This window comes from Silurus aristotelis (assembly GCF_946808225.1).
Source record: "Silurus aristotelis genome assembly, chromosome: 6".
Lineage (NCBI taxonomy): Eukaryota > Metazoa > Chordata > Actinopteri > Siluriformes > Siluridae > Silurus > Silurus aristotelis.
The window spans coordinates 28,520,406-28,537,655 of record NC_139579.1 but is presented as its reverse complement, the minus strand read 5'-3'; the positions used below and the strand labels follow the sequence as shown (position 1 = coordinate 28,537,655).

Genomic DNA, 17,250 nt, shown 5'->3' with positions numbered 1-17,250 from the left:
CCCTGTCCCATGTGCAGAAAAACACCCCCAAAGCATGATGCTACCACGCCCATGCTTCACATTAGGGATGGTGTTCTTGGGATGGTACTCATCATTCTTCTTCCTCCAAACACGTTTAGTGGAATTATGACCCAAATTTTGGTGTCATCTGACCACATGACTTTCTCCCATGACTCCTCTGGATTGTCCAAATGGTCGTTGGCAAACTTAAGACGTGCCTGGACATGTGCTGGTTTAAGCAGGGGAACCTTCCGTGCCATGCATGATTTCAAACCATGACGTTTTAGTGTATTAGCAACAGTAACCTTGGAAACGGTGGTCCCAGCTCTTTTCAGGTCATTGACCAGCTCCTCCCATGTAGTTCTGGGCTGATTTCTCACCTTCCTTAGGATCATTGAGACCCCACGAGGTGAGATCTTGCATGGAGCCTCAGTCCGAGGGAGATTGACAGCCATGTTTAGCTTCTTCCATTTTCTAATGATTGCTCCAACAGTGGACCTTTTTTCACCAAGCTGCCTGGCAATTTCCCCGTAGCCCTTTCCAGACTTGTGGAGGTGTACAATTTTGTCTCTAGTGTCTTTGGACAGCTCTTTGGTCTTGGCCATGTTAGTAGTTGGATTCTTGCTGATTGTATGGGGTGGACAGGTGTCTTTATGCAGCTAACGACCTCATACAGGTGAATCTAATTTAGGATAATAAATGTAGTGGAGATAAAGGCAGACTAACAGGTCTTTGAGGGTCAGAATTCTAGCTCATAGACAGGTGTTCAAATACTTATTTGCAGCTGTATTATACAAATAAATAGTTTAAAATTCATATATTGTGATTTCTGGATTTTCTTTTTTAGATTATGTCTCTCACAGTGGACATGCACCTACGATGACAATTTCAGACCCCTCCATGATTTCTAAGTGGGAGAACTTGCAAAATAGCAGGATGTTCAAATACTTATTTTCCTCACTGTAAGTGCTTTTCTGTGATGGGGAATGCACACTCTCCTTGGTGTTCAGCCGAAGCAAGAATGACATCTCGATGCGGGACCGCTAAATGCTCTGATTGAGCTAATATCAACCAATCTTCAATATAATTAAGGATACGGATGCTCTGAAGTTTTAGGGGAGCCAGATCCACACACTTTATGAAGGTGCGGGGTGACAGAGCAAGGCCAAATGGAAGAACCTGAAAATGGTAAGCTTTGACACCGAAAGCGAACAAATTCTTTCTTTAGATCTACTGTGACAAACTAGTCTTTGTATCTGATCCGAGACATGACCTGCTTGAGGGTCAGCATTTTGAACCAGAGTCTCATTAGGGAGCGGTTCAGCTGACGTAGATTTAGGATAGGAGCCGCATGCTCTCGTTGTAGGGGGACGAACTCGCAAAAAAGCATGCTTCCGAAGCCTGCGAAGGGGAGCTGGACTGGGCAGGTGAGGTTTGAGAAAGGGACAAACCCGTCTCAAAACCCTCTGCAAGGTCTATTGGCGAACCCTAGGAACTGGAATGCCGCTCTGCCTCAGTAAGAGCAGTACCAGAACCGTGAGGATTGAGGGCACCCTCCTCGGAAAGTGCCTATCGGGAGCGAAGCAATCGTATAGACATGCGAGCGCAGTACTCACAGTCAGCTCCCTCAAGAGCCCACTTAGCGTAGACCCCCCCCCAAGGGAGAAACACACAACTGTAAAGTTTGCAGAACCTTTTTCGATGGCTTCATATTGACAAACAATACACAGACAATTGACATAAATACACACAGAGTGCTTCATGAACAAACAGGAGCTGGCACCAGCTTTACTTCATGCGCGTTTTATAGCTTCCTGGTTGTGACGTCACGTTCCCAAAGCATTGCGACGCAGCTCGGGTTCCTGAGGGGGAAATTATATATACCGTATTTTTCGGACTATAAGCCGCTACTATTTTCCCACGTTTTGAACCCCGCGGCTTAAACAACGAAGCGGCTAATTTATGAATTTTTCCTGGGTTTTTCCCAGTTTCAGCAAACTTCAAGCCAAAAAACTGAACCCCATATCATTAGACCAATTAAATTTCCGAACGGAAACGAAAAAACGCACCTCACCTGTGTTCTGAGCTGCACGGCATCGGGAGAAAATTGTTTTTTTTTTATACGCACGACGATGCCAAAAGATAAACTCCTGAGAGAAATAGTTCTGAAAGGAAGGAGGAAGACAGTGAACAATGACTTACTTAGTCGGCTACTGTTTACATACAAGCCATTGTAATGCGTTGAGTCTGGGTGAAGGGAGAGCTCGCTAACTCCAGTTACAACAGAAATCATATAAGCACATACAGGTTTCCAAAACGCGTGCTTTTTTATTTTTCTTGGCAACAGCGTTAAGGGTTAGTCAAAGAAACTTAGAAATCAGCATCAGAAAATAATAAGGACATAATCCTCGTCTTGAACACTCGCAGTAATAGCGGAAAAATTCAGTGGCATGCAATTCCCAAAATACCGCTATGCTCCTAAAGGAAGCGCAACATATTTCACCCGTTACACTGTGTGAAATGTGTCTTTCATTAAAGCCTGTGTAAAGTACATTAGTGTAAAATTCAGTGGGTGCGGCTTATATACAGGTGCGCTTTATAGTCCGGAAATTACGGTAGTTATAAATATCGTTATATCTAAATTGCCTCTTTTTAATTTGGGAACTAAAAAACTATAGTCAAAATTTATGTTGGTTTTAAGACTCATGGTACCTGAAACAGTGAACAAAATATGAACAGTGGGGAGTTTGGGGCCATCTTGTTTGCATGAGTACTATGGGGAATAATATGTGTTAACATGTTAAGTTTATATGTCTCTGCTACTTATGGCTTGGTCTGCACAATTCATGGTTTCGAAGACTTACTGGTTGAGGCCAAAATAAGATATATTTCCTGAGTATTTTCACTTTGCAAACAGTACAAGATATGGGTGTGAATTTGTTTTTGAAAAAATGAGGGTGAGGCAGAGAAAAGAGAAAAGAGTAAAAAACAAAACAAAAAAACACAACTCCAGCCTCTTTTGTAAGTATACCACATATACCAAAAGGTATACTTTGGAATAAAGAGCTTCATTAACACCACCATTGTACTGTACATAGCAACATTTTATACATTGCCACAAATGTTTTATATGTTATTAGTCTAATGTATATGCTCATGTCTTTTTCTAAAAGCTTGCATTTTACTACTTAAAAACCTAATATGATTACTATACTATAGCAATCATTTTACCTCATTTTAATTATGCAAAAATGTGTAATCAAGGGATGATAACCTGTGGGTGAAAGGTTCAGTAATCAGTCATTGCAAACAAGTCATTTAGGCATGTACCATGACCAGATCCTATCTTACTATTGTGTAAACTTGAAAAACCTGCTCTGCACATTTTCAGAATGGATGCTATCAGAACAGTCGAGTGAATATAAATACTGCAGCAGCAATAACAAAGCTGATACAAGCATCAGCATGGGAACATCCTCTAATTCATTAAATGTGGTAAGCAATGCTAAAAAAAGTACTTCAAATATTATTTTATATTATTTATATATATATATATATATATATATATATATATATATATATATATATATATATATATATATATATATAAAATGATTTTCCACTTGTTTAAGCTTATTAAAACCCTGTAATATTTTTTTTCCTTTTTCCTTTGCATGATTAAAACAAAGAAATTGTATATCTGTAAAATTTTATCATGTTTGAATGACACACAATACTCCTGTATAAATATATGTTCTACAAAACAATTAGCTACTAAATGTTGGGTAATTTTAAGAGACACAGAATTAAAAAGTACACTAAATATGTCCAATTTAATTAGCATTATCAAATGGAAGATTAAACAAATATATTCACTATATAAGTAAAAGATTCCCAATAGCCTTTTTTTTCTGCCTGCTCAAAACTGCTTAGTGTACCAGATCACATACTGGATTACAGTCTTTCTGACACTGTAAAGTCTAGGTGAATGAGTTTTATTGTCTTATTTATAATAGAACAAAACACCACACACTACAAAGAATGCATAAAGTGTAAACACACATGGATAGGAATGCAGCAGAGCTTCCACAATGTATTATTATATTATATTATATTATATTATATTATATTATATTATATTATATTATATTATATTATATTATATTATATCAAATTATATTTATTTTTTATTTTTGTATACAAAATGCGCACGAAAGATTAAGTGGATTTGTGTTTGAATTTTTCTTGTGGAAAAGTATTTGTAAGAAGTTGCAAAAAATAGATATAAAATTTAAATTGTTTCATATCCTTGGTGAGATCAAATGTTTAAATGCTTAAATGTTGTGTAACAGATTCGTTAGACAAAAATAATAATGTGTGTACCTGGTTACAGAAATTATGGTGTGGTCACAGCTAATCCTTCGTTTCACTAAGAAAAAGTGAGCTACTATCTATTGAACTAAAATTACAAAAGAATTGTAAAAACTATTTGGGTGCACTTAAAAATATATAATTATTTCTTCCAATCTCAAAACCTCTAATGTTCTCCTTGGCAGTAAACAATTGTTCACAGTAGATCTTGGGTCCTGACATAGACATTGTCCGTGCCTCATCAGGCTCAAATGTGAGCATTTGACACCTTGTCCACCTCAGCCATTCAGAAGTCATAAGAGTCTGCCTTGGGTGTGGGCATGATTTGGGAGACCACCTTATTGGCCTCTGGCTGGAGCTTGGCCTGGGAGACCACCTCATTGGCTTCTGTGATGAAAAGTACACGAGAGGCCAACTCTGCCATGAACAAGTCTGAGTGTACTTTAGGTTCCTTTTTGTGGCGTTTTGTTGCTATGCTGTGTGGTTCACTTCCCTAGTTATTTTTGTTGTCTTCTTTTTCCTGAGTTTCCTTACTGTTTTTTCTCCTGGTTTATGTTTTTTGGGACCTGAGTTTTTCTGATTATATTTTTTGCTGTTTTCCATTCATGTGTTTAAACATTTAAAATAAACTATGGATTGTTTGCAGGCACACTATGAAGTGTGTGTCTGCATTTTTCACACAGCTCCCTGTGGCAGACTACTAGAGCTCCTCCAAGATGCCAACAAGAAATTTGGTGATACTTTTTTAGGGTTAAAAGCAAACCTTGTTTGGACAGACAAACTAAATCATATTCTTTATAATTTTGCCCTCAGGTACTTCTAAAAATCTGTGTTCGAAGCTTTGTAAAACAACCTATTGTTAAAGAAACATGGCTTATAACAGAGATGTCAACAAAAGTATGTATTAGCATTTTTTGACAATAATATATATATCAATAATATATATCTGAAAATTTTTTTTACATATGCGGATGTCATTGCATTTGCAGCTGATTATACTACTAACTGCTATATATATTTCTGTGCTATGTGTCTTTAATTAAACATTGTATTATTTTATGTATAACAAAAGACTGGGGACCACAACCAGGATCAGCGCAGAGGTACTCCAACCAGCTTAGAGGTATGGCATAAAAGAAGGAAATAAACATTTGTTTTGATTTGAGGCTCAAGGCATAAAAAATTTATTTCTGTGGCTTTTTGGACATAATTTTTTTTTTTTTTCTGTTTGAGTGTCCTGACTATGCACATCATTTCATTAATAAGCATTATGAGCAATTAATCAATTAAGTCTTCTTTATTGATTACTACTGCTGCTCCAAAGTTATTGCCACAAGGTGTCCAAGGAGAAAAAGACACATGGCATACCTTGAGGTGCCTGCACTGCCATGTAAAATCATAGGACTAGGCCAGTCCTACATTGTTTCTGTCAATATTCACCCTCACCTCTCAGCACTTTTTCATATGCATTTTTTAAATCTTATAAAATGTAATAATTTACATGTAGGTATAAATTTGGATTTAATCCACTTTATATACCTAATATATACAACCCAGCCATTGCACAAGCCAATAGTGCCGGTCCCAAGCCCGGATAAATGGGGAGGGCTGCGTTAGAAAGGGCATCCAGCGTAAAACGTGCCAAATCGAATATGAGGATCACGAATAAGAAGTTCATACCGGATCGGTCGAGGCCCGGGTTAGCCAACTGGAGAAGAGTGGCAGGAGTGATTTGCGATAAAAGGGTATCTGCAAGAGAAAAAGGGAAAATTTATAGGACTGTGGTGAGACCTGCGATGTTGTATGATTTAGAGACAGTGGCATTGAGTAAAAGACAGAAGGTGGAGCTGAAGGTAGCAGAGCTGAAGATGTAAAGGTTTTCGTTAGGAGTGACGACGATGGACAGGATTAGAAATGAGTTTATTAGAGGGACAACGCATGTAAGACGTTTTGGAGACAAGGTGAGGAAGGCAAGAATGAGATGGTTTAGACATGTGCAAAGGAGTGATAAGGGTTATATCGGTAGGAGAATGCTGAAGGAAGGAGGAAAAAAGGAATGCCAAGGAGGAGGTTCATGGATGTGGGGAGAGAAAACATGCAGGTAGTTGGTGTGAAAAAGGCAGATGTCGGGGACAGGGGGGGGTATGGAGTCAGATGATCCACTGTGGTGACCCCTAAGGCGAAAGAAGAAGAATACCTAATATATACCAGCAACTTTGAATACTGACTAAAACTCTTCAGATGGTGGATGGTCCCGGGGGCCACACAAACCATCACTTGCTCTACCTCTATTGATGAGCATACAGTGATATTTGACTTGTTTCTCCACATCTAAGCAGTCTTTCATGGCCCTTGGTTCAGTCTAACAAGTATATAGACTAGAGCAACACATAAGTATTTAGACTAGAGCAACGTTGAGAAAATTTTTTCAAAATTTTATAAACACAAACTATTGTGTCCTACATCACCCAATACATCTTGAGAGTTAAAGACTTCTCATTGTTGCCTTTAGACCCCTGAATCTCAGCCTTTGTATTAAATTTTCTCAAGCACTTCCATCAGATTTAAAACACTAATGTTACACATAAAGCCAAAAGTGCACCATCCTTCAGCTAATTGCAGAGACTGCAAACAAATAATAAAGATTTAGTTCTTCACGAACAGCATAACTAGAAACTAAATTAGGAGTCAAAATGTAGCACCAGGGTTGTATACATATATGGTTGAAATTACAATAAAAGCTTATTGGCTTGACTTGAAATATTGTATTCTTTTATGAAATATTTGATCAAGAATATTTTAATGCAAGTAAATGCACATAAACAGATTTTTATATAAACAGAAATTAAAATAAAATGTCTTCATTTTCAGGTGCACTGATTTCATTTTTGAAAACTCTGGGACTTGAAAAGTACTACCCAAACAAACTGACTCTAAGAACTTTACTGGAAATTAACAGTACTACTGTGTCCAATGAAGAGATTGACTCACAGCAAGCAATACCATGGGCCTTCCTAAGAAAGTTACTTATGGTTAATTCAAAATCAAGATCTGTACTATCTGCACTTTGTGAAAATTATGCAACAAATGACTTGTTTAGTGAAGAGGACAATGATCTAAACCTTTTAGATCTTCACACTGCCCTCTTCTTTTGTGCAGATAGTTTTCTTCAGCAAGAAATGGCACTGAAAATGTCAATGTGCCAGTTTGCGACACCACTGTTGTTGCCTCAAGGAGCACATAATCAGTGCACTTTTATGTTATGGGCTCATAGATGTATCATGAAAGAATGGCGACCCCATTCAATGTCAGAGTCTAAGGAGTTTGTTGAGAACAGTGTTGTTCATGCAAAAATTCCCTTGATATCATTTGTGAGGTTAAGTAACTGCAGCTTGTCCAAGTCACACATTTTGAACCAAGTGCTTAACAATTCAGAGCAGCAGCATGACTTCTTTTGTCATCGAGAAATGATTGGAGGATCTGCTTCGAGGCAAATTTCTAATGGCATGGTTGAAATATGCTGGAATCTTCCATCTGGAAACGAAAGCATTGATGTTTTTCCTGAGGCAGTGGCTATTGCTAATTTAAGAGGAGATGCTAGTACTTTTGAAACACAATTCAGATTCCTCGCAAAGGTATCTGCAGCTCTCTTTGTGTTCCTGGACAGTGCAAATGAAAATGAGCAACGGTTGTTGGCCTCTTTACGAGGAATAAAACCCGAAATATTTCTTGTGGTCAACTCACAGAGAAATATGAACCAGACTGTGAAGTCATCCATTGAGACAGTCATTAATGCCCTGCAAGTGGAAAGAGATCACATCATTCTGAAAAGCCAAAAAGTGAATTTGGCTGCATTCGCAAAAATTATAAATTCTTCTATTAAGACTGTTCTAAGTGGAAGTCAAGGATCATTAAGCATTGATTCCATGAAGAAGACTGCTCAGGAGTTAGGTCTTGCTATGGATGAGATTCAAAGTAAAGCCTGTGTATCAGCAGAAGCAAGTGCAGAGAAAGTCATGAAAACTATTGGAGTTCATCCAGTAACAGACTATAAAAAGACACAGTTGCCATTACAAGGTAAAAATTGGAAAAGGCTGGCTAAAATAGAAAAGGAGCAATGCAGATTAAAGAATTCAGGAGAAATGAGCTTGGAGAAATATAAAGTTCAACTTCAACAAGAAAAAGATGACATCTGGAACAAACAAAGTCAGTACAAAATGACATCAACAATGGAGATCTTCATAGATACTTTGTTGATGTCTGATGATACTGAGCGCGCCTTCTTTCTGAAGTGGATGGGACTAAAACTGGACATGCAATCACGCAAACACATATCTAACCTTCGACGCAAATACAAAGATTATGACCAAAAGAAAGACAAAGCAAGCATTGCCAAATTAGACCAGGAACTTCTTGATTGTTCGCTTGGCATAGAGCACTACATGAGAGAAATGGGACAAATCTATGAGGCTGCATCATTTGGTTCAAATAAAATACCAGACAAAATCCTTAATCTTCCTAAACTGGCTGCCAAAATGCTTCTAGCTGGGTTTCCACTTGAACTTCTAGATGGGGATGCCTCAAATATCCCAGAGAAATGGGTGAGCGATGTTCTCATACAGCTTCACAGGATGGTTGGACAGAAGAGCCGTTTGCTGGTTCTGACTGTGTTAGGGGTTCAGAGTACTGGTAAATCAACATTGCTCAACACCATGTTTGGAGTTCAGTTTGCAGTGGGCAGTGGTCGATGCACACGTGGAGCATACATGATTTTCCTTCCAGTGGATAATGACTTGAAAGAGGAGTTACTGTGTGACTTTGTCCTTCTGATTGATACAGAGGGTTTGAAATCACCAGCACTGGCACAACTCGAAGACAGTTATGAGCATGACAATGAACTGGCTACATTTGTGATTGGTCTCAGTGATGTAACCATCATCAATATAGCTATGGAGAATTCCACAGAGATGAAAGATGTCTTGCAGATTGCAGTTCATGCTTTTTTACGGATGAAGGAAGTTGGAAAAAAAACTGTCTGCCATTTTGTTCACCAAAATGTTGGTGGTGTTTCAGCATACAACAAAACCCTGACTGAACGAAAACAGCTCATGGACCAACTAAATGAAATGACAATGATCGCAGCTGAGATGGAAAAAAAGCCTAATATAAAAAAATTCACAGATGTCTTGGATTATGATGTGGAAAAGAACAACTGGTATATACCAGGCCTGTGGCATGGCACACCACCAATGGCACCAGTAAATACAGGCTACAGTGTGGCAGTTCTTGAATTTAAGAAAACCCTCTTGGGGGTCCTTAAAGCTAGAAAGGACAAAGAACTCTCACAGATCCCAGAGTTCCTGCAATGGATGAGTAGTTTGTGGAAGGCTGTGAAGTTTGAGAACTTCATTTTTAGTTTCAGGAACACACTTGTAGCCCAAGCCTATGACAACCTTTGCAAAGAGTTTTCAGACTGGGAGTGGTCTTTCAGAAGATGTATTCAGTCCCTGCTCACAACTGAAATAGTTCAAATATCTAACAGTGACACAAGTGGTAATGCTGAGGCTGTCGAGCTTCTTGAAAAGAAAGCATATAAAGAGGTTTTTATGCAAGCAAATACAATGAATACAAAACTTAAAGAGTACTACAAAAAGAAAGACCGTCAGGTAAGCATGATGGAAAAGTACAAAACTGATTTTACTAATGCCGTCAAAGGTCTGGAGAATGAAATGAAAGCTGAAGTGCAAAAAAGATTAGCTGCTGCTCTTGAGATGGGAGGTAACAAGAAGAAATTAGCAGACATCCACAGAAAGCAAACGGCAATGATTGAGTGCCAAGTCCTTCAACTACTGCAAAATTTCAAACATCGCAGAGATGAGGTGTCTGACGAAGAGCTCACTGCAGAGTTTGAGAAAATGTGGACTATGAAGATGGCAAGCATCACTGGTCTGAAAGAAGTGGATGTTCCTGCAATTATTTTAAAGCAACTACGTGAAAGTTTTGGAAATCGCAAAGTGATGGAGGACTTGCACAAAATTCAAGATTTGACACAGTATGGGCAAGGAGAATTCCAGGTCAAAGACAAACATGTAAAACTGGAAAAGAAAATACAAAGTTTCTTCACACAGCGTAGTGCAAAACAAGAGCTAGAGAACATTGCAAATGGGATAATTAAGTCTTGCAGTACAACCATTCAACAGCATGCACAAGAAAAATGTGATTACCAAAGCACGTTTACAAAAGATGTGCTGATGGAAATTGATGAACAGCTCAAAAATGAGCATTCATACGTGAATACTAAATTTGAACTTGACCTTAAATTGCACATTTGTGGCATTGCTTCTCGGACATTCTATGAGATGCACAAAAAGTTCCTCAGTCAGCAGGATCCCTTGAAACATTTGCAGAGATTTAAGAGAAAATATCTCTCTGATTTCATTGATTTGTACAGAGAGAAGGACCAGTGCCATAGAAAAGCACAAGACTTCACTCAGCTCTGTCTAAAGCCAGCAGTGGCTGAATACATTGACAAGTCCCTCGGACCCGACATTGTTGATGCAGTTTTGCTGAACAACCCATCTGAGTACAGTTCTCGAGTTCTGTTTCAATACACCATGCAAAAGGAGCTACTGGAAAAATCTAACTTTGATGATTTCAGAAAGTACATCCTACAATACAATGCTTATGTCAAAGATTGGATATACAATCATATCGTTAAATGCCTTTCCAAAGACATATCTCTGCCAAATTAAAAAATGAAGAAGTTGGACATCATAATGAAAGAGATCATGAAAGCATTGGAAGCCTCTAAGCTTGATGAAAATGGCTCTCCTTTGCCCAATACTACAGGTGGTACAACAAGGTTCATCCAAAACTTTGTCAAATCCATGCGCTGTGTTATCTTTATATCCATGAATACAGTAGAAGGGGTTCTTTTTCAGAATAGGAGCTTTTGCACTCCCTTTCTCAAAAGTCTCTATGAAAGTATAAATGAAATGAAACGACAGTTAACAGATGAAATCTTCAGGCTTACTGATGTCAAAGAGACACTAAGCAATGTGTCTGTGAAGCCCCAAAGTGAGCTCTACAAGAGGGTTTTTGGATGTGGAAGGAAGTGCCCTTTTTGCAAAACACCATGCGAAGCAGGAGGAAGAAAACACCAAATCCACCATGCAGGCCTTCATAGACCAAAAGGACTTGGTGGTTTTGTATATGCAGAGACTAATTCTCTCTGTGAGGAGATCTGTACATCTAGTGTACATGGGAAAGGAATATTTCGAAGTTATGAAACAAATTTCCAACCTCATCCCTCCAAAGACTACAGGAAGTACTACCCAGACTGGAATATTTCCCCTGACACATCTATGCAGGCCTCCAGTTACTGGAAATATGTGATGGTGAAATTTAATGACGACTTTGCTAAAGAGTATGACGCAGAACCCGCTGATTATCCAGATGAATGGAAGAGAATCACTAAAGAGCAGGCTCTTATCAGCCTGAAGAATAACTTTAATATTAAATGAGACAAAACTGCTAAAATATTGCAGCAAAATATTGCAGCAAGTAAACAATATAACAACGAAAACATTCACAATTAATGCTATTGAACAGTAGTTTTTTTATTGTATTGAAAAATGAGTGCTTTTACTTTCTATATAAGATTTTTATATTGTTATTCTTGCTAAAAGTTTTATTGTGGATATTTCAGAGGGTTACACAGTTTCCAATAAACATTATATCTATATGTCTACAATATTAATACATGAAGAGTAAAATGTTATGTACATTCTAATCTAACTAATATTTTTCATCACTTTTTTTGCATTTTTACCTATTTGTTTCAAATGCTACAATTATGTTAAGTACTTTTTGAAATTCACATGAATGTATTATTGAGAGCATACTGTATAAATGTATGAGTATAGGCAAGAATTTGTAAATCAAAATGGGTTGGAAATTTGATTGCAGTGTAGTTTAAAAAATAAAATAACAATGGAAAGAATGAATATTCTCCCATATTGATCTGTTTTTTTTTTTTGTCTAAAAATGTTTTATATTCATACTCATATTACTAATTTAGACATCTTTGGCCATCTCCCAGTGATGCAATTTACACCAACCAGACAATAACTTTATAGCCACCAATTAGGTATACTATTATGACCACCTGCCTAATATTGTGTTGGTCCCCCCTTTTTTTTTTTGCGAAAACAGTCCTGACCAGTCAAGCATTACCAACATTATCTTCTTCAGCAGTTTGAGTTACAGTAGCTTGTCTGTTGGATTGGACCACATGGGCCAGCCTTCTCTTTCTATAATCAAATGACCATGCTGACGGTTCACCTTTGTTGGACCACTTTTAATAGATACTGGCCACACTTTGTCTGGAATATGCATTTTTGGTTTTGTCATTCTTTTTTCTGCCCACCAGATGTCAGCAGTGTGTGCCTTTATCCTTCCTTGATTACATATTGTCGCCACCTGTGATAAATCTCCCACATTGTATTAAAGTTCCTCTCCTGTCTCAGTTTTTTGCTCAGCATTTTAGTTTGTCTAGAAAGCTCCTTGTGAATGCTTTCTTGTCACTCCAACCTGTTTATCTGCCCATTCTATCTCTGTACTTAAGTCCACCCACCCACTCTCACTAAACTGCACTCAACCTTGGCACAAGTCCTGGTTCTGACACATTCAGTACATTGAGTTTCTATGAACTTTTGTAAAAATAATTTTTACATGTACTTGCATAACAAAAAAGAATACACAATAATTCATTTAATAAAAAAAAGGCCATTCTGTGCTGATAAGGTTATATAATCATGAGAGGTGATGTGGTGATAAAATCATAACGTTTTGAAAATTGCTAAATATTTTTTTTTTTTATCAGCAACACTCAAGGATACAATGCACTTATATGATATAATCGTCTTATTATTTGTTTTATATTTTTAAAGCAAGAGCAAATTTCAGGGAAATTAGCAATGCAATGTATTGTATATCACATGCTGCAATGGTACTCTAGAGAATTTTGGTATATGACATCTTACTCACAAAAATGATTATAAATAAATACTTCTAAATAAATGGTGCTTCTAATATTAGTGTCCAGTATTGGACAGATTTACATTGATTACCTGTACCAAAAAACAGTCATAGCAAACAGAAATTATTTGATGTTTTAAAAATGATTAATTTGTATGTATTTAGTAAATATATTAAAGTGCATTTTGAATATGTTACTTTTTAATTAAAATGTCAACAAGTCTCACTGTGAAGAGAAGCCTGGCTGAAGGTTTAACAGTTTAAATGGTGGTAAGAATTTCATTGGTAAGATGGCAAAAAAAATGAAGCACTGATATATATATATATATATATATATATATATATATATATATATATATATATATATATATATATATATATATATATATAGTCCCACTCAAAGGCTTGGACACTTCTTCTTCTCCATTGTTTTATTTTGTTACTTATTATCTTTGTCTTTACTGATAAAAGTCTGTTTATCATAACATTTGACATTTTTCAGATTGACTGCCCATAAAATCATTTGTAAGATATTTTTTTTGATACGCTTTTTTAATCTACGTGGTTTTATCATACAATTGACTGATAGCATATTTAAATAAATGAGCAGGCATATATGTAATCTCTGTGACTATTAAAAAGGGGTGTAAATTTGCTGTGTGTTTGCTGGGTTCGAACATTTATTCCCTTAAGCGATTTAACATTTTATGAGACACAAACTTTGAAAATTAATCTGGGCTCTCATTATGTGACTCAGAGACATTAATAGAAAATATCACCATAAACATAGTTAAAGTCTGCTACTGTCTTCTGCATGTAAGGCAACACTGAATTTTCTTTATGCATTCATAATAAGATCATGCATAATGTATATGACACTTGTCAGTTTAATTTGACAGTGTGTCATGGAAATTATAGTGGACCCAAGTGCAAAGAAGGACTTAAAATTTAGCAGAGTCTTTGTTTCAGTTTTTGTTTGCCAGGAACACTGAGAGTCAGGGAGGCAAATTACAAATAGTCCCCTGAAAAAGAACAAAAGACTCCAAGAGCAGAACACTAGGAAAGTCAAAAAGTAGCAAACTACACCAGTAGAAATGTGGCAAAAGGGCAAACTACTACAGAAAAAAAGAAATAATTATTTAAAAAAGCGAAAACAGAAGAACAAGACTCAAGGCAAAGATATCAGGAGAAACTTGGGATCACTCGACATACACAGGGCAGGCTAGGCAAAACAATTATCATGCTAAGAACCAACATCGAGGAGCAACTTAAATACACACCAAGGTGATACTAAAACAGGTGGAAGCACTGGAGTTAATAATGGACTAAGTAAGTATTCCCTCACAAAGCATCTTAACAGAAACCCAGATGTGAATTTAGCTCTGATGAGCAAGCCAGAGATGACTGACATGCAAACAAACAATAAGATCTGAGGTAGAAACAAGAGGAAGAAAACTTGAGCTAAACACTATTCAAACAGGAAGCTACTTTTTTTCTGGATGGTACCAGATAATGGTGGTTATTAATAAATGTAATTTTACAACTGTATAACATGAAAGTATTATGTATGAAATAATGTTTAGCAGAGCTGAAGTTGCTGAGATTTTCATTGTGAGTGATGAGGATGGACAGGATTAGAAATTAGTTTATTAAAGAGACAGCGCATGTAGGACATACTGGGGACAAAGTGAGAGAGGCCCAATTGAGATGGTTTGGACATGTGCAGAGGCGGGACATGGGGGTATATTGGTAGGAGAATGCTGAGGATGGAGCCGCCAGGAAGGAGGAGAAGAAAAAGATCAAGGAGGAGGTTCATGGATTTGGTGAGGGAAGACATGCAGGTAGTTGGTGTAAAAGAGGCAGATGTAGAGGAGAGGGGGGTATGGAGACGGATGATCCACTGTGCAGACCCATAATTGGAGCAGCCGAAAGAAGAAGATTCAGGCATACATAGAGGGAGAGGAGGAAATGTGTGTACAATTGCAAAGTGTTTGTGTGTCAAATACAAAAAGATAAACTTGAAGCCTTACATTGCTCCATGAAATTAAAATCAAGGTGACGACTGCAATAAACAAAAGATATCAATGATAAAAAAATTAAATACCAACAATATAACCTCCTGTTCATGGTTATTAAGAAAATAAAAACATAGACACATGCATAAAAAGTAAAATAAATATTAACATATAGAGTTCAAGTGGTTTTCATTTCGTGCTATTTGTTTCATGTCTAGAAACACCTACAGGTAAGTAAACAAAGCATTAAACGGTAAGATGTTTTCCCGATCATAGCTGAAAGTAAATCGTGACAGGTGCCACCTTTTAGGCGTTTACAAACTTCCAATTTCGTTTGCTATTCCTGTATTTCCTGAGTAGTTTCATTGTGAAAACAAAAATATTTTTTCTAACGATTCATTTTACATTAAAAAAACAACCTGTGAAAGATATGGGTGTGTATGTGTTTGTAAAAACATGAGGGTGAGGCAGAAAAAAAGTTAAATGAAATAAAAATGTAATGCTGTATAAAACAATTCAAGACTTTGTAATAACGAGCTCCATTGACACCCACTTCCATTACACTAAGCCACTAAGCTATGCAATGGTATTCATTATCTATAAATGTTGTAATCTTTATTGCAATTACGGTTAAACAAATATAAAAAAAAGAAAACTTTAATACTCCATACAAATCACATATACACATGCATGTGTACATTTCTCAAAATAAGTACTATTCTTTTATACCATAATTTCCACCATTTGTGCAAAACAACCTTCCGTGAACGATTCAAAATGTTAGTAGTCTAATGTATATTCCAGTTCTAAAAAACTGCATACTACTTAATTTATCCCAGTGATCAGTAAGTCAGCAATGCCTATAAAACTGCTTTGCAATAATCAGTGTTTTAAAAAAGAACATTTTATAACATTCTGGTAATTGCCAAACTGTTTGTCATTTACCAACCACATGTCATATTTTTTTCATCCCTATGTCTTACATGAATGCTTACTTAATGGTGGAGAACTTATTAGTGAAAAAGTTCAGCATTTAGTTTTTGTTCTCATGTCATTTAGGCATGCACCATGACCAGATCTTCCCTCAACCTTTTGTTTTCACTTGCAAGTCCTGCTCTGCAGTTTTTGGATGCCATCTCAGGGCGTAAAACAGTCCAGTCAGTATAAATACAGTACTGACCACAATAAGAAGTAACACAGAACTTATACCAGCATCAGCACGAAGAACTCATCCTTTATTTCATTAGATGTGGTAAGGATTATAAAATCATTTTCTGCACTTTACTTATCTGTACTTCACAATTTCTGTTGTAGAAGCTAATTTGTTTCACATTGACTAAATACAAAGGATGCTTTATAAAGAGATTTTTATATTACAAGACATTACATACTAAAACATTAGCCAAATGCTTCTAAAGATATTTTACATCATTATCTGACTGAAATGTTTTCAAACTGTGATCATTCCAGGGCTAATATATATTTTTTATTTAACCACTAAGATTGTGCTGTTTTGATGGACACTGTATTCAAATGTAAACAAAACATCTTTCAGTAAATTAGTATGCTTTTACCAAATGGAAGCTTTATAAATATGTTTCTCTTATTGAATAATTTAATTAAAGGAAGATTTCCAATAGTCTTATTTTCTGCTTTCTCAGAGCTGCAAGGTGTCTAAAATCAAATGAAGATTCATCTCTCTACAATTGTGTAGTAAAGGTGGGTTTTTTATATTGTCATTTAATTTTATAGCTTGCATAAGTTGGAATGAAAGTGTTTGTGTGTGTGTGAATATATGTGGCACGGAGTTTGTGAACAGTTTAAA

At 36.6% G+C, this 17,250-nt stretch overlaps 1 protein-coding gene across 1 annotated transcript; it reads left to right on the top strand.

Annotated features, from left to right (window-relative positions):
- Positions 1-3,425: 3,425 nt before the first annotated feature.
- On the top strand, positions 3,426-12,373 carry LOC310727776 (up-regulator of cell proliferation-like). Its single transcript, XM_083544548.1, has 4 exons — positions 3,426-3,495; positions 5,185-5,268; positions 5,444-5,494; positions 7,243-12,373. The coding sequence occupies exons 2-4, from the start codon at positions 5,241-5,243 to the stop codon at positions 11,121-11,123; spliced, it is 3,960 nt and encodes a 1,319-aa protein (XP_083400674.1). The 5' UTR covers positions 3,426-3,495; positions 5,185-5,240; the 3' UTR covers positions 11,124-12,373.
- The last annotated feature ends 4,877 nt before the right edge of the window (positions 12,374-17,250 follow it).